At 47.1% G+C, this 20,446-nt stretch overlaps 3 protein-coding genes across 4 annotated transcripts; 2 read left to right on the forward strand and 1 right to left on the reverse strand.

Annotated features, from left to right (window-relative positions):
- Window positions 1-239: 239 nt before the first annotated feature.
- LOC141027499 (uncharacterized) lies at window positions 240-5,768 on the forward strand. Its single transcript, XM_073504558.1, has 5 exons — window positions 240-261; window positions 668-817; window positions 947-1,349; window positions 1,624-1,769; window positions 5,671-5,768. Exons 1-5 carry the CDS (start codon window positions 240-242, stop codon window positions 5,766-5,768), a joined length of 819 nt encoding a protein of 272 aa, XP_073360659.1.
- Window positions 5,769-14,071: 8,303 nt separating this feature from the next.
- On the forward strand, window positions 14,072-17,207 carry LOC109756462 (uncharacterized methyltransferase At2g41040, chloroplastic). Of its 2 annotated transcripts, none has more exons than XM_020315295.4 (7): window positions 14,072-14,377; window positions 14,962-15,068; window positions 15,163-15,385; window positions 15,608-15,801; window positions 16,146-16,257; window positions 16,615-16,731; window positions 16,826-17,207. In XM_020315295.4, the coding sequence occupies exons 1-7, from the start codon at window positions 14,219-14,221 to the stop codon at window positions 16,961-16,963; spliced, it is 1,050 nt and encodes a 349-aa protein (XP_020170884.1). In that variant the 5' UTR covers window positions 14,072-14,218; the 3' UTR covers window positions 16,964-17,207. The 2 variants fall into 2 exon arrangements, with proteins under 2 accessions (XP_020170884.1, XP_020170885.1); XM_020315296.4 differs by having other exon boundaries at window positions 14,968-15,068.
- A 177-nt stretch (window positions 17,208-17,384) lies between these two features.
- Window positions 17,385-19,791, reverse strand: LOC120968336 (uncharacterized). The gene is made up of 5 exons (XM_040395012.2): window positions 19,328-19,791; window positions 18,842-19,224; window positions 18,516-18,757; window positions 18,322-18,354; window positions 17,385-18,221 (listed from the first exon to the last, which is right to left on the reverse strand). The coding sequence occupies exons 2-5, from the start codon at window positions 19,050-19,052 to the stop codon at window positions 18,132-18,134; spliced, it is 576 nt and encodes a 191-aa protein (XP_040250946.1). The 5' UTR covers window positions 19,053-19,224; window positions 19,328-19,791; the 3' UTR covers window positions 17,385-18,131.
- Between the last annotated feature and the right edge of the window lie 655 nt (window positions 19,792-20,446).

The following is a 20,446-nucleotide window of genomic DNA, read 5'->3' on the forward strand; positions in this document are numbered from 1 at the left end:
GATCTAGAACATGGATATAATGGTGATAACATAAACGGTTCAGATCTGAAATCATGGCACCCGGGCCCAAAGTGACAAGCATTAAGCATGGCAAAGTCATATCAACATCAATCTTAGAACATAGTGGATACTAGGGATCAAGCCTAACAAAACTAACTCAATTACATGATGTATCTCATCCAACTCCTCACCGACCAGCGAGCCTATGAAAGAATTACTCACTCCTGGTGGGGAGCATCATGGAATTGGCGACGGAGAAGGGTTGGTAATGATGAAGAATGAAGATCCCCCTCTCCGGAGCCCCAAACGGACTCCAGATCTGCCCTCCGGGGGAAGAACAGGGCTTGGCGGCGGCTCTGTCTCGTGGATCGTGATAATTCTTTCTCCCTGATTTTTTTCTTGAAAAATACGATTTTATAGTGTTGGTTTCAGGGTCTGCGGGGCCACCAGGTGGGGACAACCGTGAGGGGGGCGCACCCTGGTGGGTTGTGCCCCCCTTCGGTAGGTCTTGGCTCCAGAAACTCTCTTATTTGATATAAAAAATCCTCGCAAAGTTTTGTTCCATTCCGAGAAATTTTATTTCTGCACAAAAACAACACCATGCATGATAGTTCTGCTGAAAACAGCGTCAGTCTGGGGTTAGTTTCATTCAAATCATGCAAAACAGAGCGAATATTCCTCCGGCTGCCCGCCACAGAAGACCTCGCCCGCACCTCCGCCCCCTGCGTTACCTTCCGCCACCTCGTCACCGACGGCTCGTTCCTCCACCGATTCCGCCGCCTCCACCCACTACCAGTCCTCGGCTATCTCAACCTCGGCGGGTTCCATCCCGCTCAGCCGCCTCACCCCTCCGCGCCCACCGCCCGCTTGCTCACCCTAGTCGCCCGCGCGCTCGCGCTAGCCGCTGGCTTCTCCTTTTCGTTCCTGCCTTCGCGCTGCCAATGAGCCGTCCAGGACATCCGCGATGGCCGGGTCCTCCTCTTCGGCAAGCAAAACATGATGGCCGAGGGGCCCTCGATCTCGATGTTCCCGGAGCTTATGGTGTGCGACCCCTTGCACCGGCGGTACATCCTGCTTCCCCCAGTGCCTGAAGATCTGGTGGCATCGGTGGAGAGCCAAGACGACGAATTTTTAGGGTGGTCTTGCGAGCCTAGCCTCATTCCACTCAGCGATGAGGAGGCTGCCCTTGCGGAAGAGACATCGTTCAGAGTGATCTGGTCGGCATGTTTCAAAACCAATATGGTCGTGTTTGTCTTCTCTTCCAGCACTGGGCAATGGCAAGCCGCTGCATGGACATGGAGCCTTTGTATTTTATCAGGCGCCATTTGGTGGGTGACTGCGTCTACTGGGTCTTGCCGATGAATAAGACAGATTTGCTCGTGCTTGATACCAGGACAATGGGGTTCTCCATTGCTGACCTCCCACCTGGAGAATGGAGCCAACAAGATATAGCTATTGTGGATGCAGGGGAAGGTAGGCTTGGGATGTTTTGTACAGGTCATGAAAATGCAAGTGGTGAATCTTATCTCTGTTATACCATTTGGCAAAACAAAGGCGAGAGTTCCGGCGAGTGGCAGATGGAGAAAATGTCACTAGGTTCTGGGTATCGGTATCATATCGAAGGTGGAACAGAAAAGTACTTGATCCTACTAAGGATAGAAGCTCAGAAGTACTTTTCGTTAAAAACCCACCAATCACTGAATTTTGCAAACTGGATGTCAAGACAATGCAGGTTGAGAGGATGTGTGCTGAATCTCGCGGGTTCTCTGGTTCTAAAGCGTTCATATATACCAACTTCCCACCATCGTTGTTGTCTTTACCGACAGTATGAAGCGGTAAACTTTCTATTGCATCCTTGCTATGTTCATCCCTTCATGGTTATCTCCCAGCTTGTCTAGTCTAGTGCCTGATAGTTCAATACTGCAGTTGGTTGTTCTTGTTTGCATCATTTAGTAGGGGTTATTTATCTTGTGCTAGGTACATAATTGCAATTCGTTGTCTTGTTTTTTTGTTTGTTCAAATTGTCGTTTTTAGGAATCAGACAGGAGAAAAGATCTTTCACATAGCTTATGCGTCCATTATTATGTTAGACCTCATGAAATCAACAATTATTTTCAAGGAATATTTCATGGTCAAGGTATAGAAGGATTGATAGATCCAGTTTTTCCTTTTGAGTATTTCACTCACCTAACGATAATTCATTCCATTCAAGCACGGCTACACTTGTGTCTATTTCTTAATAAATAATAAGCAATGAGGCAGGAAAAGTCTTCTTTTAGCCATGTTCACATATATGATTTTATCTTCAATGTTGTTTAAAATAAATATGATTAACTTATACAGTCACAAATAAGAGCCCACCTGACTGCTCATGTATCTTGTTCTCAAAAGCTGTTTGATTTGAATCAGCCTCATAAGATCCGTTATAGGCGGGGTGCTGTTTTTCCTTTCCTGTTAAAGATAGTTGGAACATTTCACCCGCCTCTTCATGAGTCTGTCATGCCAATGCATGCCAAATATTAGTATTAATCTTTGTGTTGTGCGGTCGGTTCACATGCCAAAAAATGCCTGCAGCCGACCGTTGGGGCCGCCCCATGAACTTACCAGTAAAACCATGACGTCTCATTATCTTCTCCCATCTCCACAACAATTGCCGCCTTCGTTTCATCTCTCCCATATCCACCCCAACAATCAGAGCCGACGGTAAATCGGGCAACGAGGCCTGCGACACAGGGGCGGGCAAAAAAGCAAGAAGAAGCAGGCACATTAAGCCGAAACTAGCGACGCCATGTCCTGCCATGGCCAAGATTCAGACAAGTCAAAGATGACTCTCGTGGCGGTGAGGCACGGGCAAGGAAGAGACATAGGGGTGGGTAGGGAGGCGTGCGGTCACCTGTGATTCCGTGAAGGCCCCCTCCCACCCCCACCCCCACCTCCCACAAATACACACCCCAGGAGGACATCTTGTTTTGGAAAGATCCAGCAAATTGCTGGCTTGATTCAGATGTACCAGCAAGCAATGGAAGAAGCAACATGGTGAAGATCTGAGTATCAAAGAAAAAGAAAAACAGCAGCCCTGTTGGCTGCACAACCACACTACACTCACAAGGCAGAACGCCGTCCGCCCCGACAAGGCAACGCAGCTGTGAATTTGACGGAGAACTACGAAGAACTAGGCAAGGTTGGCGTCGCGGAGGATCGCCGAACGGACCACCTATCGCGCGTCATCGTACACCACCAGGGCCTTGCCACCGCAGCTTTAACTTCACAACAACAAACAACCAAGGCAATCCCACGGCAATCAGAGCCGACTACCTCGACCAATGCCACGCCTCTGACCTCACTCACCCTCTTTTCATCGTTACCACAAAAGCCATCGTGAACGTCCAGCCGTAGGAAGCACCAATGGGATCAAAATCTTCAAGACGACGCCCTAAAGAGGGGAAACGACGTTGAAGACGACGATACCGCCCGACCCTCCAACAGGGTCCTGGTTTTCACCTCAAGACCTTGATCCGGGAGTAGAGGTTGTTTAGATCCCCCCACGACGCCTCCAAGGAGGATGACAATGCCCACGGACACCGCGTCGCCGGCCGGCAATCACCGGCCTGGCTTCCAGCCGGAGCAACCACTCCCACGTAGCCGGCCGAGGCCGACAGGTACCTCCACTGGACCGTGGACCCCATATCCACCGTCGTCCGCTGCATCCTTGGGCCACCAGCGAGCAGGATCTGCGAGCGACCGCCACACCAACCAGAGTTGAAGGTCGCCATCCAGAGGAGCCGCCGGACCAGCTCATCTCTGGCCCCTCACGACACAGCTGTAGCAAACCATTGGGCGCGATCATTGCGAGCCCCCAATGCACCAGATCTGCGTGGGCTGGAGCCCTCTTGGCCAACGCGCTTCTTGCGCGCCAGAATCACGCATTGTGGAGCCCCTGCCCTCTGTGCGCTGCCTGGCCGGGTAGCTGAGAAAGCCCCCCCCCCCCCCCCCCCGGTTGCCGAGCCGCGCAGGCTTTGCCCGGCAACTGCCGCCAACAAAGGATGAACAAACGGTGGGTGGGGTGCTGGCGACGGATAGGGTTTGCTCCCGATCCGCCCGCAGGAGCGGCACAGGAGTGCTCGAGTATAGACAATGTAAAACCAAAACAAAAAAGGGAGGACTTAAAGGGATGGCCGGGGCAACAATAGTTGGGGTAGGGTGAGGCGGGGCGCCAGCGACACTGGGCGCAGGGTGAGATATGGCAAAATGAACCCTCTTTTCGAAGTTTAGCCAAAAATGTCCCACCTCCCAAACTTATACCTAATCTAACCCTTTTAGTTAATGCCAATCTCTCATGCATTGAACTTGTCTGTGTGGCTATGTCAGTGCTCGGCATTGGAGAAAGTTAGTGTTCCGTGACCGAAATGGGTGTCACGGGAACAACGCCATGGTCCGTGGCATGGAGCTTTTAGTGCTCAATGGCATAGTCTATGGAGTTGACCCTCTCTCAACATTGCACCATCATTTTTGCCACCCTCACGGGGTTAACGCCATGGACTGTGTCGTTGACCTCTAATAGCTCAAACGCCATGGTTTGTGGCGTTGACATTTGAATCTCGACGCTAAGTATTTTCCAACACGGAGGTGTGTGGTGCTGACATAGCCAAGGTCAACACGAAGAAAAGGGTTAGGTTTGGTTGAAGTTTTGGAGGGGTTCGTGTTTTGCTGGACTTCAAGAGAAGGGACAATTTTATTAATTCTCATGGCCGCGGGCAGCTGAAGACGGTGGTTGTTCCGGGCTGGCCGGCTTGTCATCGATACTGGGCACGGTGGCAGTCTTGGTGAGTGGAGTCGAGTGGTGGCGGTGGCCCCCCTTGCTTGCTCGTTCATGTTCACGCCGCAAGACGACTGATGAACATGACTGGTGCAAATCAACCATTGGGGAGCTCTGCTGCAGCTGACCGTGAACTAGCTGTTCTCTAATCTCTCTAGGACAGTAGAAGGCACACAGTTTGTTGATTGTGGCTGCCAAGACCCCCTTAATTATTTTTCCTTGTGTGGCGTAAGTTCGAAGTTTTCTCTTTGGAGACTGAAAACTAAGATTGAAGTTCGCAGCTCATTTATTTATGTTTAGTTGCATCTGCCTTACTGTTATTACAGCTTGTGTTTCAAGTTATGGCGCTAAATAGATAAAAGTGAGTGTTTGCAGTTCGTTACATGTGTCAGATTCAGCTAGGAACAATATTGCCAGTGGGACACAAATGCTATTCTGCTTCTGCCTGTAATACTATATGCTGTAGCTCCCTGTAAAATTGATGTTTGCAGTTAGTTACACACATCAAATTCAGTTCAAAACAACATTGCCAGTGGGACAAATGAGCGTTTGCAGATAGTAGTTGCATACTCAAATTCGTTTGAGAAACAATATTACCGGTGGTACACCAATGCTGTTCTGCTTCTGCCTGTGTGATACTATAAACCCCTATAATCTGTTCCAAATTCAGTTGAGAAACAATATTGTGGGTGGTAGACCAATGCTGTTCTACTTCTGCATGTGTTGTTCTTCCTGTGTGTATACTATGCCGCCAATAATCTGTTCCATTTTGCCGATACGTAAAGTATTGAATCTGCAAAATCTGAGCTGAAAGTCTGTCTGCATCGGCTGATTAATTCTTGTCTTGCTTGCAGAGTCGGTTGATGGAGCCATAGTGAGTCAGATGAACATCCTCATCCTCACAACTCCGGGTAGTTGCGATTTCGGCAGCGTGGACTCCGCGCAGATGTGATTGCCTTGCCTGCAAGAGGACATGATTTAATCTACAGTGGACTCACTGTTCAGTGCTTATGCCTCATTGCTGTTCAGTGCTTATGCCTCATTGCTATATACAGCATGTTGTTTTTCCTGTGTGTATGTAACATCGATCGTGTGGCTACTCCCTCCTGAAACTACGAACGTTTGCGAACGACAGGGAGAGAGTCCTAAGTATTTTGTTTCATTCTTTCGTTATCATGGCTGCTTCTACTTATCTGCCAGGCTGACTCACAAAAACGAGGGTGGTGTTGGCTACTTGACTGTCTGTTGGTACTTTGTTGCTGTGGTTCAGTTGTGGGGTTGCCAGCAGCCAAACCCAAACCATGGACTGGATGTTGCCCATGATCGAATATTTGTTTTATCAATTTCAGAAATGAAACTTTTGATCAAAATTTCAGAAATGAAATTGTGACCTTTTTTATTGATAAAAGAAGGGCTTCACACCTTTCCGATTTTCATTAATGAAAACCATGATGTTCGGAGCTACAAGGAAAAAAGAAAAAAGCACGACTGAACTGCTCCCAGCTCCAGCAAATCCCCGAGAGGGAAATGTTTTCAGAGCTGACAGGCAAGACGATGAAACCAAACCGGCTTACTGCAGCAAACTTTGTTACTTAAATGGGAAAGTAGTGGCTGCACCCACCTTTGGTGCACCCACGGAATGAACAGTAAATTAAAAAAAATAGTAAAAAAATGAAAGCAATCTGAAACTTGGTGGATGTGATTATGAGCTACTGCCTCCGTTCCATATTAGTTGTCGCGGAAATGGATGTATCTAGACGTATTTCAGTGCTAGATACATCCGTTTGAGCGACAACTAATATGGAACGGAGGGAGTAATGTTTTAGGAGCTTGCAAAGTTTGGTCACCAAAAAACATCAAAAGATTTCCATACGAAACGAAATACAAATGATGTTGTGCACCCATGTTACTATTCATATGTTTTCAGCACGAACTTTGTTTTTTTTGTACAGATTTCCTCGGATGTTATTTCGCCACCAAATTTTGCAAGCGCCGAAAACATTTGCACATAATCACATTCACAAAGTTTCAGAATTTTTTGAAATGTTTTGCTAAGTTTTTTATCGTGGGTGCACCGGGGTGCAATGTGCGTGGTGTAGAACAGCCACACTCTATTTAAATTCATACATTCATCCAGGCTAAGGGCCTCACTGAAATTGTGAGCTAGGCTCCATTTATGAAAAAAAGAAGTGATGGTGATAGGGTTGTGACAGATTAACCAATGTGATGAGCTTAGCTAGTACTCCCTCCGTAAACTAATATAAAAGTGTTTAGAATACTAAAATAGTGATCTAAACGTTTTTATATTAGTTTACATAGGGAGTAGATAGATATATGCACTAAGGTGGAGAATTAAACAAAGATTTAGTAGTATGTGAATGGGTGGATGGATTGATATTTGATCATTATGCTGGCGTGGAGCCACCACCCCGCATAAGCTGAAACTAGTCACTGCGAGGCCAAAGCCAAACCAAACCAACTGCGCATGCAACAATTCTTCTGCTCCGTCGAGCTGCACATTTCGACCGAGCACTGACCTGCGGAGCAGAAACGCCATCGCCATCGCCATCACCGCCACCGGAACGAAATGCAGGCAGGCGTGGATCGTTGCCTCGAATCTTGTCCGTCCATTCGTCAGCGCGGGCCGTACGAGACCGTTCACCTTGGACGGGGGCCGCCGTAGCATCCGATACGGCCGGCGTTCACATCGGTGGATTGGTTCTGCCAATAAAAAAACAGGGAGGCCCTTTTTTGCCCTTCCATTCGGTCCATGTGCTTTCTATCCTGCTCTCTTCTTCTTTTTTCGGGGTATCCTGCTCTATTCTTTTTTCGATAAAGGGCGCTTTATTAACTTAAAATGTCATCCTGCTCTTTTCTGAGTTGTTGTGTCTAAGGATGGCAGTTTTACCCACGGGTACGGGTACCCGCGGGTACCGTACCCGCGTGGGCAGGGTATGGGCACAATTTTATACCCATGGGTAATACCCATACCCTGCCCGTTAAGTCATGGGTAGGGTACGGGTATAACCTTGTACCCGCGGGTATACCCATACCCTGCCCGCTTGTAAACTAATATTAAGTTGTCATCAATTAATCATTAATTTGTCATGTGGCTTGTCTACTCCTATTGACTTATGAGTATGTTGTACTCATCTACCAGTTATTGAGTTGAGATAATTGCTTTTTGTCAAATGTGTTACCAAGAGCGTAAAAATGTGAACAACTCATGTACTATTTGTTCTACCCGCTGGGTATTCAATTGATACGGGTACCCGTCGGTATGGGTATGGGTAAAGTTTCATACCCATGGGTACGGGTATGGGTAGAATTTTGTACCCACCGACTATACGGGTATGAGTATGGTATTGCTCTACCCTACCCATACCCTACCCATTGCCATCCTTAGTTGTGTCTGATGAGAACTCGGTACGTAGTGGAGCCATAGTGTACCCGGTAAAACTGTACTAAACGAAGGAAGATCTGAGCTACTCTTTATAATCAGTTGTAGATACCCGGGATGCCGGGGTCCGGTTGTAGTAGTAGATACTCTTATAGGACAACTCCAACACGGTTCATCATCAAACGGCGGAAACGTCCGGTTGGGTGTTGCCATCCAACTCGATGCACCAAATTTAAAGGGGAGGTATTGGTTTTCATTAATATTTTGTTCTTTTACATACAAATAGAATTCGACCTTAGTCGATGATCGAGCTAGACGGTCCGGCCTCGTCGTCATCGCGGCACAACGTGAACGCAGTTGACTTACCGATGCAGTCATTGGTCACGTCCGCCACCGCCTACGCCTTCTTCATGATCTCATCAAAGAGGCGGTCGTGTCCCGCCTCATTGACGCAGAGCTGCCACCGCTTTGCGATGGAAGGTGTAGACGTCGTGCACGGAATTGAGCACCGCCGGTTGCCCATCCCCTCAAGCGCGGAACCGCTGCCAGCGTGACCACGACGGTATCGTCGAACGTTTGCTCACCCTCGATTTGGCCCACCGCCACCCGGTGCTCCAAGAGGAGCTGCAGGTTGCACCGATGGTCCTTCAGCAGCTTTCGGAATGCGGGCACTTGCAGCGCATGCTCCTCCTGCTCTACCATGACCGGGTTGTAGTCCGTTTGTGCTCGGCTACCGGCGCAGGAGCCTACTCCTCTTCCATCGTCATGCCGTCCACGAGGTTGTCCCGCCGAAATGTGAGCCATGTGCTTGGCTTCCCAATTGTGCACCTTGGTTGTGATTTTGTGGCGGCGGCGCGGCGATAGGCTCTTCCACCACACATGACTCGGTTTCAAAAAAAAACTAAAAGAAACTGTACAAGTATACGAGGATGTGATGTGTGTGTGTAAAACATGATGATGAAATACCTCGGGATGTGCAATAAAATAAAATCATCGACTTTGTGCATGTATCAAAAAGGAGCAGATTTGTCTATTTTTATGTAGCACTCATATTAATGTATTTTGTCTTGAAAATTTACACACACTTGTACACTATATCTATATAAGTATATGTGTGTTTAGAAAATAATGAAAAAAGAAATTGAATTTTGATCATTTGAAATTCTGCTTCCACCGTGGCTGAGCTTCATTTGGCATTTTCGTTACTACCCGGCCCAGCTGCTCGGACCACCGTCTGCGGTTGCTTCGGCTCACCGCCGTCGCCGAGGAGCGGCGCGGAGAGGCAGCAATGTGGCGGAGGCAGGGCCAGGTGGAGGCGACGCGCGGTGGCCACGGGGGAGTTCAGGTACGACCCGCTCAGCAACGCACTCAACTTCGACGGCGGCGGCAGCGACGATGTTAGAGTTGTGTCGAATATTATTGTACAAGGTAGGTTACAGTGGGACTTGTAGTTGTACTGTGTTTACATAGGATGTGGAGTCGTGTCCAAGTAGGACACTTGTATCCTAGGCCTCTCATATATAGCAGGGGTAGACACGATGTAACCTATGCCAACATAATAGCACGGGCACGCGGGGGAGCTGGCGGCGTGTGCCGGCGCCCGGGCGGCCGGGGTACGGTATTGTGACGGTGTTACGGGGAGGAGCGCCCGTAGTCAGGCCTCGGGGTTGTAGCCATATCGGCTAACCTCGTTAACAAATCTCGGTGTCGTGTTTGTGTGATTGCTTGGTTCTCGGTAGATCGACGGAGCGCCTCAGATTTATTCTAACAAGTGGTATCATGAGCAAGGTTTGAAGAGGCTGCGGATGAGATTTAAAGGATGGATCATCGTCAAGTTCGGCAAAAAACGATATGCGGAAGTGATTGTTCCGTGGCGGTTGTTAGGTGTGCTGTTGACGAGATCAGGATAAGCATAAGGAAGCAGGCCGTACGGAAGCTCAGATCAAAAGCGATCGGGAGCAGCTAGCATCGGTGAGTTGCATCAGCGGGCGGCTAGATTGGTTCGGTTGATCGAAAGCGGCGGCGGCGGCGGAACGTGTGGGCAGCAGAGTTTGGCGAGACGGATCGAACGAGTCGAACTCGATTGGTTTGGCACAAGCTGCGGCCCAGGAAGCTGCAACGCAGGGGCAAAGACCCAGGCCAGGCGTGGCCCCGCAGGTGGCGCAGTAGGCCGAGCGCAAGCAGGCAAGCGGCTGCAGGAGCCCAAGGCCCGGGTAAGGCTGGCTGGCAGGCTGAGGCGTGCGCTAGCGATCGGGATTCGAGGAAGTTAGCAGGCGCTGGTGCGTACAGAACCATGCAGCCGAGGATTTGTTGTGAAAAAAGGAGAAACAAAGTCCTGACGTGCATGCGTGATGTCCAGGAGCATTGGTGTGGATCTTGAGAGTTTTTTGGATCCTATTTTGCTAAGGATACACGGAAGGCTAAAAGGGGACAAGTTCTGGATAAAAAGTCTATGCGTACACAGAAGTTACTAGCAAATGGCGACAAGAAAAATTATGCAGGAAGTATTCATGGGGTCATGTTTGCATGGAGATTTTTTCTGGTGGGTCATGTTTGCTAAGAGTGCTTGGTGCGTGTGCGTTAAGGATGGTAACACACGCATAAGGCGTGGAGGACTCTGAAGTGCGGCGCGGCAGGATCATGCATACACAGGGCGTCAGGCAATGCACGGATGTGCGGGCAGACACGACGCAGGGTGGAGCATGGTTGCAGTCGGATAATTTCGGCTGGGTCGGACTGGACAGTCTGATGGATCGACATTGATGTTGGTTAGACAGAAGACGGCGGTGATTTCAGCGACGACGACACAGGAGCGTGATGTTGATGGTGGCCGACTTCTGGGGCGTGGAAACACGTGGTGCATGCCTGAGGGCTTGTGTGGCTTCGACAGACTATGGCGTTGGGTTGATTCAAGATGGTGCGCACAAGGGAGCTTGAAGTCAACAGGGCGCGGGGTAGCACGGCGCAGCTACATAGAGTCGTGTTGAAGGTGGAGCTGGAGTCTGATGGATGACTATGCTCTGAGCTGATGGAGGGGCTACGGTGTAAGATCAGAGAATCGAAGCCTATTTCAGCGGGATAGCGAGAGACACGTGGATCGGACTGGGTACCAGTGGTCTGACGGAGACGTGATATACTCGGCATCGGTCGGTGATGATCGGTGGTTCTCTGCAGTAGGGGTTGAGTGGTGTGGGTCCGCGGCCCTAGAGACTCGACCAGGACAGCAGAGGCTCGGCGCGGTGATAGCGGCGAGGCGTGCGGTAAGCATGGGACATAGCAACAGACCGAGGCACTAATGGTGTGACATGTGGTCAGACAAAGTGTGCAGGGATGCTGAAGCAGTGTTGACGAGTACTAGATTCAAGTTGGTGACTGGGTTCATCGGTGCCGGTTGATGGACATGAGTTGACCATGGAGAATCTGAGAAGGTGGCGGAAAGTCTGAAATTGTCAAAAGCTGAGAGGGTACATGGCCGTATATTCTGTGGTGTTCAGTGCACATGGCAAAGTGAGGATGACAAGTACAGAAGGAGGCGGAGTGCTATAGCTGTGGGACATGCTAGAGACTAGCCGGAAGAAGGATGAGACAACTGCGAATTAGACTCGGGGGTGACACAGGGCGACAGTGAAATTCCTTCAAGTTTCAGACAAACGGTCAGGAAAGAGTGGTGATGTTGAGTTCGGGTAACTCTAATATGTGGCGTCCAATTTGTGAGTTGTTCATTTTTACGCAGACAGTGGTCGGTGTGTGATGGCGTTGAACTGATTCTTCGGAAGTTGGGAGCACAAAGTAGAGTAACGAGAAACTTAATTTTGCTTGAGTGTTGACTGTGAAGAAGACGAGAAGGGACTACAGTTGCAGGTGGAGTCACATGGAGTCTGGGAGTAGCAGCGGTGCTCATGGCGTATCTCAAGTCCAATGTACATGGAGGTTCGACGCACAGACGAATTCAAGGTGGTGGAGAATATTCGCCAAGGTGGAGTTTTTTAGAGTTGTGTCGAATATTATTGTATAAGGTAGGTTACCGTGGGACTTGTAGTTGTACTGTGTTTATATAGGATGTGGAGTCGTGTCCAAGTAGGACACTTGTATCCTAGGCCTCTCATATATAGCGGGGGTAGACACATGATGTAACATATGCCAACATAATAGCACGGGCACGCGGGGGAGCCGGCGGCGTGTGCCGGCGCCCGGGCGGCCGGGGTGCGGTATTGTGACGGTGTCATGGGGAGGAGCGCCCGTAGTCAGGTCTCGGGGATGTAGCCATATCGATGAACCTCGTTAATAAATCTCGGTGTAGTGCTTGTGTGATTGCTTGGTCCTTGATAGATCGACGGAGCGCCTCGAATTTATTCTAACAGACGAGGGCGGGGAAGCAGATTATGAGGCAGTAGTACCGGTAGCAGCATACTTGTAGGATTTGACCAATCATATATCCCCGTGGTTCCCCATGTTGCCGACACAGGACATGTACGTACACCAAGAGGAAGAATTGAAAATGTTTTTTTAGCGGAGAATTAAAAATGATTTTCTGTTGTTTATCGAAAAGGATTTTCTTCTAGATGAAATTGGGAAGGAAATTAACGTGTCGCTGCTTCTGTTTTTCTTGGTGGCTGCAGCTGTTAAATCTGCTCAAAACCGTGGACAATAGGAATTGCTGGGTTTGGATTGCTCTGCATTTGGTGGCCAGAGGAGTCTTTTTTTCCTTTTGTTTTTGGCCTAGTTCCGCTCTGACGACGAAACTGCCGCCACAAACATTTGTCGGTCCACCTGAACCACGAAAAGTTTTGAATGGTGGGGGTTATGCTAAGGACCACGAAACATTTTCTATGTCAAACTTTAGTTGAGGCGAGGATGGGAAATTTAGTTGCTAAGCATGATAATTTTGTCCCCAATTCATCTTTTTTTTCAGAAATTTGTCATGCTTGACAACTAAGCTTGACATCCTCGCGTCAACTAAAGCTGCCATAAAAAACGTTCGATTTGCCATGGGCAAAAACCGACTATTTGGTATTTATCATTTATGAATACTAAAGCACAACAAAATAGGACCGGAAAAGTTACAGCACAAAACAAGCACCTTCCTTCTTCTAGCTGTCTGACTTTCAACTTGGCCGTTTTCATCTGAAGTCCAAACAAAGGGACCTTATCACCGGACATCGCAAGCTATATCAGAATACCTCTTTGGTCACGCTCACGGGCGAACAAAGGGTGACTAGGGTTGTTGTGACTATCGTTGATGCCGCTGTCGGTCCACCTGACCTCTGGTGGACCTTGATCATGTTTTGTTTTTCGTGTCCGATTGTCCTCTCTGGGCGCCGCCTTGAAGTCGGAATAATGTCATTCTCGCCTAGACCTTGCTCCGGCGATGCTTCCAACAATGACATAGGGCACATGAAGGTTTGGTCTCGATGAATCGGCGGTTTCTACAAGTGCAATGAGTTCTAGGTCACTAATTATAGGGATACCATGTCGCTTTGGCTAGTTTATCTGGCGACGATCTAGAGAACAATGATTTGTTTGGGTGACGTTCACAACTCAATTCGGCCGTCATTCTTCGGGCGGAGGGGGTTGAATCTAGGAGAAGCGCTCGAATGCTTGTTCCGGCATTCTTTGACGATTAGCTTACGATGGTTGTCTGTCATCAAAGAGGCGCTAACGACTCCCTGTCCGCCACAAACAAGGTTTGTCCGGCTTTGGCAAGCAGTAACGGCTCACCATCCACTTGTTTTCGAGGTTCAAGATGATTGACTTCCTAGGAGATCTCTTGTAAACAAAATAGACATTTTGTTGACTGACTGATTGGCTCATGCTTTCCTAGTTCACACCTATGGACGTGTAAAAAATATCAGGACCCAACGGCCAAAGGTGCGAGCGGACGTGGGTGGCGCCACGCCAGAGCCCGCCACCACCACACCCTCCCTCCCCTGCCCGAGCTTGCCAAAGAGCGCTTCCAGGCTCCAGTTCCAGCGTATTACTGCAATTTGCAGCTCGGCGCGTCCATGGAGCCCGCGGTGAGAGCCGCGGCGGCCTCCTGCTCCTCCTACCCGTCGCTCCATCCCCCGCGCGCCCTCGTCGCCCGCCGCCTAGGCCGCAGCTCCGGCCTGTCGCTGCCGGCTCGCCGCGTGGCCGTCGCCGCAGCAGCTATCGCCCTCGACCCGGTACGTACACACGCTGAACTCTAGATGATTCTTATCTTAGAGAGAGAAGGGAACTGGGTTGTGTCTACTGTTTGCTAGGAAATGGAGAATGGACTGTCGCACACCACATGTTTGGTGTTATTCCTACGCGGCTATGCAGAGCTTAGGCAGGAACTTTCGTACAGTAATTGCTAATCAATGGACTCTAGCTGGTCCAGTTTTAGCACAGATTTTGAGTTTAGGGAGATGATGTGTATCATGCTGATATTTGGCCACGAGATGCAAAGATTGATTGAACCTCGCATGGCAGATTAGTTGACTGGCCTAAATGCGTGTGTATACCTGCTGATGATCTATGTTGCCTTACATGTATGGGATGTCTGCTCTCTGCAATCGAGCCTGTACTATTTAACCCCCGAGAGCTAATCACGCAAACAGGGTGCTCGTGTGTGCTCCGGCAAAGAAGCAGCTTATTTAATAGCACAGTTACTGAATTGGTTGCGTTAAGCGTAGAGGAATGTTGTGTGTACCAGGTGTTTGATGTAATGCTGAGGTGGGAATTTATTTATACTGTGTAAAAAAACTGACGCTCGTTATGTGAAAAGTTTCAGGAGACCAAAACCGAGCAGAATGACACTTCGGAAACTGAGGTGTTTGCGTGCCCTGTTTGCTATGAACCGCTGATAAGGAAAGGGCCGCCAGGCATGAACCTGTACGTCTAAACTCCATGAGTTAATTTCATCTCGCATCCATATCTGTTTGCCGGATTAGGATTTATGTTGTTCTGGCTTCTACGCGTGTCCCAGGCCAGCGATTTACAGGTCCGGATTCAAGTGTTCAAAATGCAACAAGTCATTCACCAGCAAAGATGTCTTCTTGGATCTCACTGTCACCTCAGGAATGAAAGAATACAGTGAACTCAAGCCTGCTAGAACCGAGCTGTTCAGGAGCCCGCTCGTCTCCTATCTTTACGAGAGGGGGTGGCGTCAGAACTTCAATCGGAGTGGCTTCCCTGGCCGCGACGAAGAGGTACATTTCTAGTCTGTCTCATTCTTCAATTCCATAGCCTTAAGCTGTTACTGCTCATTAAGTTCCACTTCTTACATATATGGTCTGTAAATCCATACATCCGTCACACAGGTAAGATTTCGTGCTTCATGTTTTGGTGTTGCAACAAAAAATGATCACCACTCTTTCATGTCAATTCATGTTTTTATTCATATAATTCTGATGTACCATTGGCTTTATCAGTTCCAAATGGCTCAAGACTATTTCCAGTCAGTCGCTGGTGGTATACTCGTTGATGTCAGCTGCGGCAGTGGCTTGTTTTCAAGGAAGTTTGCAAGCTCTGGGGCATACTCATCTGTGATTGCTTTGGACTTTTCAGAGAATATGCTCCGACAATGCTATGACTACATCAAACAAGAAGAAACCCCTATGAACACGTGAGCTTTTCTTCGTGCTTATTTTGAGCTTTTACTGTGAGGCTTGAAAAAATGTCTTGCAACATCCCACTCTAACAAACCATCAAGTAGACAACTTGGGCCATCACTAACTTTTGTATAGAAACCAGTGCTTTGTTTTAATTCAATACCAAACAAGACTAAGATCTATGTGCTCAGCTTCCAGTTGAACAACATGTGCTAATCTGCCCCCTTATTTCAATCTATTACTACCTCAGAATGTTCTTTTTTGTTCTATGTACAGTACAGTAATCGTGAACATTCATCAGCAGTATTCCATGATGCTTCTAGCAAATACTTACTGTTCTCTTCTATTGGTTCTGCAGGAACCTTGCACTTGTAAGGGCTGATATTTCTAGGCTCCCTTTTGCTTCTTGTTCAATCGATGCCATTCATGCTGGAGCCGCTATCCACTGTTGGCCGTCCCCTTCAAATGCGGTATAGTACCTGTCTTGTTTGCACTTTTTGATTGTACATGGTTCATAACTTCATATAGTAAAACTGGTGTCTTTAGAATTGCGATTCTATTCGTCCAGTTCACTGAACAATTAGCCAATCCACAAAGTTTAAACCACTTTTGGCATTACATGAGAAATACCTTTCCATATTTCTGTGGATTATTGACCGATCAATGAATTTTTAAAGTCAACCATGATAGTTTACTGCTTAGTTAGTATGCTTTTAACTGCTTTTTTCAGGAACAGGACATCGCACGATGACCTGTGTACCTATCTTTTTGGCATATGAACTTATTCATCACCATGGCATCTCTTCCTGCTGCTGTTTGAAAACCAGATAGCTGAAATCAGCCGTGTGCTGAAGCCCGGCGGTGTATTCGTAGCGACAACCTTCTTATCCACCCCCACGAACAGCGGCCTGTTCTCTATCGATGCACTAAAGCCACTGAGACAGGTAAAAGGAGTCGTCGAGCGTCTAGCACTACTACTTATTTTCTGCATGGCAGAGGTTACCTGGCCTGATGCACCTTATCTGCTATGTGCTGCAGATTGTTGGGCCAGTGAACAGCAGCTACAACTTCTTCACCGAAGGGGAGCTGGAAGACCTGTGCAGATCCTGTGGTCTGGTCAACTACAGCAGCAAGGTTCAGAGGTCATTCATCATGTTCTCCGGGCAAAAGCCATAGCTGAGTATCATCCAGACTCTCTTTGTATAGCCAGCCACGGTGTATATATAGTTGTGCTTTTTTATGGGTATATATATATAGCTGTTATGTTAAATCAGGTGGCGAAAATGTAACTTAAACATGCATTAGGCCGTAACCAAAATGCACGGTCTCTGACTCTAGGGAATCCAGTCATGGAAGTTCATGAAAACGTCGGTCGTGTCGTACTATCACTTAATATGTGACATGCCAGTATTTCACTCCAGTGGGTTATGTGCAATGCTCTGACGAGATGTTAATTCTGGTGAAGTTCATGCATGCCTGTTGAAGTACTCCACCCCACTCTGATGAACAATAGTAGCATTTCTTCAGGTTCAGGCATTGAGCAAAAGTTTTACACCTGAACAATTGTGTTGTTTATGTACAATAAATAAATTTTAAAGTAACTGCTGAACTATAAACCTTTTATGGTATCCATTTCTAATTAAGCTTGATAACGACCTGAACGTCTATTAAAATCTTCAAGGGTACAGACTGAATTCCTTTCTAGAGAAGATCAAGAGGGACGTATCCTGGCTCCAACTTTTTCAGAATGGATGAAACCCAAGAGATTATCGGTGCAAACAATCAGAACGGCTGAGTGAGTCGATACAGCAGCAAGAAAGAAAGTATCCTAGCTACTGCTCAGCCTTCTGGCTGGCCTGAAGGTACAAGCAGCCATTCCGGCAGCTCACGATCGCTCAAGGTACAAGCAGAGTGGTGAAGAAACCTGCTGCTTGGAGGCAGCGGCACCAAGCTTCTTCGGGTCGAGGCGTGTCACAGGTGCTCGATTCGAGCTACCAACTGCATTATTCCCCGAGCGGACTGAGTGAGACTGCTTGAAGCAGTGTGTGTAAAATTACAGCACACTGTGCCATGGTGTTAAATGAAAGGTCAAGCTAATTACATGACTGTAGCAAAACCAAGCCAACAGGTCGGAGGAGCGAGCGCTATTCCCATTCACAGGGCAGTTAGGCAGGAGATAGAAACTGCTCCATCCAGATGGTTCAATCTGCTCTCTACTCTCGACACACTCAATATGACAGCCTATGCTTCGCAGTTCTTGAAAAACAACAGAACTATCGGTGCGGGGCCATTGCTACACCAGAAGTACCATATGACGTTCCTTGTAGCATTTGCGAGTGCAGCTTCATTTTCGAGGGTAATCAGCTGCTAGCCTCTTGATCTTTTCAACGCAATCCTTATCTAAACGAGGCGAGATCCTTCTTTTCACATTTCCCTGGAATCCAAGAAATGTAAGAGATGAAAAATCAGTGGTGCTCCATGATGAGTTTGATAAAGTTATGATATAAAATCTTTTTTTTAGATGTGGGCCCGACCGTGAAGGCTTTCACTAGGTTTCTCCACTTATCCTGAAAGATTAAACACATAAAAATTAACATCTTTTACGATAAAATATATGTAGATAAATAAAAGATGAACTGAGAAAAAAAAGTGAAATACAACAAAACAATGAGCAGAGAGAGCATGTAATGCATATGCTTTAGCGCAATTAATCACCAATTAACTATACCTTAATATGCTCTGCCGTTCGAACTGATATTGGAAACCTTTCGTTCTTCAACTTAGCCCATTGGCTAGCCCCATATGCAGATATACCATCCACTAGTTCTTTCACCTCTTCAGATGTCCAATGGTCATTGTTTCTTCTGCGCCCACATTTTTGGCATGGTTCCATGTTTATCGACCATGTTCCTCTCTCACGTGCACTTCTCACACGACTTCCATGCCTCCAACCACTTTTTGGTATGTAATCTGAAGCACATAGCATATGTGTTTAACTACTTGAGATAATGATAAATGGTACATTGCAACAAACGAAGCCTTCATAATTCATACCTAGTAGATCGCATGCCCCCTCCACCGGCGGTGTGGTGGTGGCCGCAAGCCTCCTGCTTCTTTGCTGACAAGGCGGCGGGTACATGGCCCTTCCTCCCTCTCTCGTCTCCTCCTCTTCTCCTCCTCCACCATTGAGAGTCGTGGTGACAGGGGCCTCCTCTTTCTCAGGCAACGCCTCCAGTGGAGCGGGCATAAGTGTTTGTATTTTCATGCCATGATCGCTAGTTGGTGAACAAATGTTACATTCAATCTGCAACGATGAAACATATTTTCAATGCCATTTGCCACATTCATTTGTTTTGCAAGTTTGTAGTTTTGGATGTGCAAAAATCTTGCCTCATGAGTTAAATCCGCCTCCTTTATATACGTAGGAATGAATGCACCTGCAAGGAATCATACATTATTTGGTTTCAAAATCAAACCATGGATAAATTGCTTGCTTGTGTAACAAAGTTTGGAATATACCGCAACAATTAAGCATCGTACCTTTCAGCCATCTATCCAAATCATGGGGTCCTTCTAAGAGTGCTTGAAAGTCCATGGTGCCATAATCCACATATGTTGACTGAATTTTAATCTCCGCCTGTCATCAAGAACAATGAAAATATATGTTGTTATTGTGTCGGGATTTTGACGAGCCTGTTGCGAACTCTATATCCAAGTCAGATTTGATGAGATCTAAAGAGTGGGGATCGTCTATGAACTATGCTTGTTGACATATATTACATCAAGTTAAAATGAAGGTTGAATAAACCATGGAGTATGCTTCAATACTTTTTATTGACCATTTTGGTTGTGCTTATAATCCTCTTTCAGATAACTTGCAACTTTTTAGTCTAGACATATAGGCCGGCTCCACTTTTATATTGAAATAAAAAAAAGCATCCAACTAGTCATCCAACTACTCATCGTCTCTAACATAGATATGTGATCTGATCAACAAAGTGAATACCCGTTGGCTTGGAAGAGGATTGGCCAAGATGGGCGCCCAAATGTCAAGTTGTTCCATTGTGTCAGTGAGCAGCTACCACACTTCACTTGTCCAATATAAGAAACTGAAATAATGGCTAGAGTTAATGTGTTTATTTAATACTACATACTGTAAATGGATTGGTGAAAAAAAATACTTGGTCCATCAAGTAATATATATTGTACATGCATGAATGATAAATCCAGATATATATATACTTCATGTGTATATTTAATTGTTTATACTTACTTGTTTTTCTATATCGCTGACCAAAAATAATAATAGATGCATGTGTATGCACTGCAAAGTCAATCATCTCGCCTAGCACGATGGTACACTGCAATGCAAACTATATTACTCCCTCCATCTCAAATAAGTATCTCAACTTTAGTACAACTTTATATTAAAGTTAGTACAAAGTTAAGACACTTATTTTGGGACAGAGGGAGTTTTTTTTTTGACAGCATGCAAACTATTCTGTACTATTCTACTTTTCTCATTCGGGTGTTTTCTATTGCCATGGAGCATTAGATATTAGTCGCAGATATTTTCATGCATATTTTGATTTTGGATTGTAAAAAGATTGACCTCCTCTTAGTTGCTCATCACCCTCCGCCACTGCATGCGTGTATGCG

This window comes from Aegilops tauschii, chromosome 7 (genome assembly GCF_002575655.3).
Source record: "Aegilops tauschii subsp. strangulata cultivar AL8/78 chromosome 7, Aet v6.0, whole genome shotgun sequence".
In the NCBI taxonomy this organism is placed as follows: Eukaryota; Viridiplantae; Streptophyta; class Magnoliopsida; order Poales; family Poaceae; genus Aegilops; species Aegilops tauschii.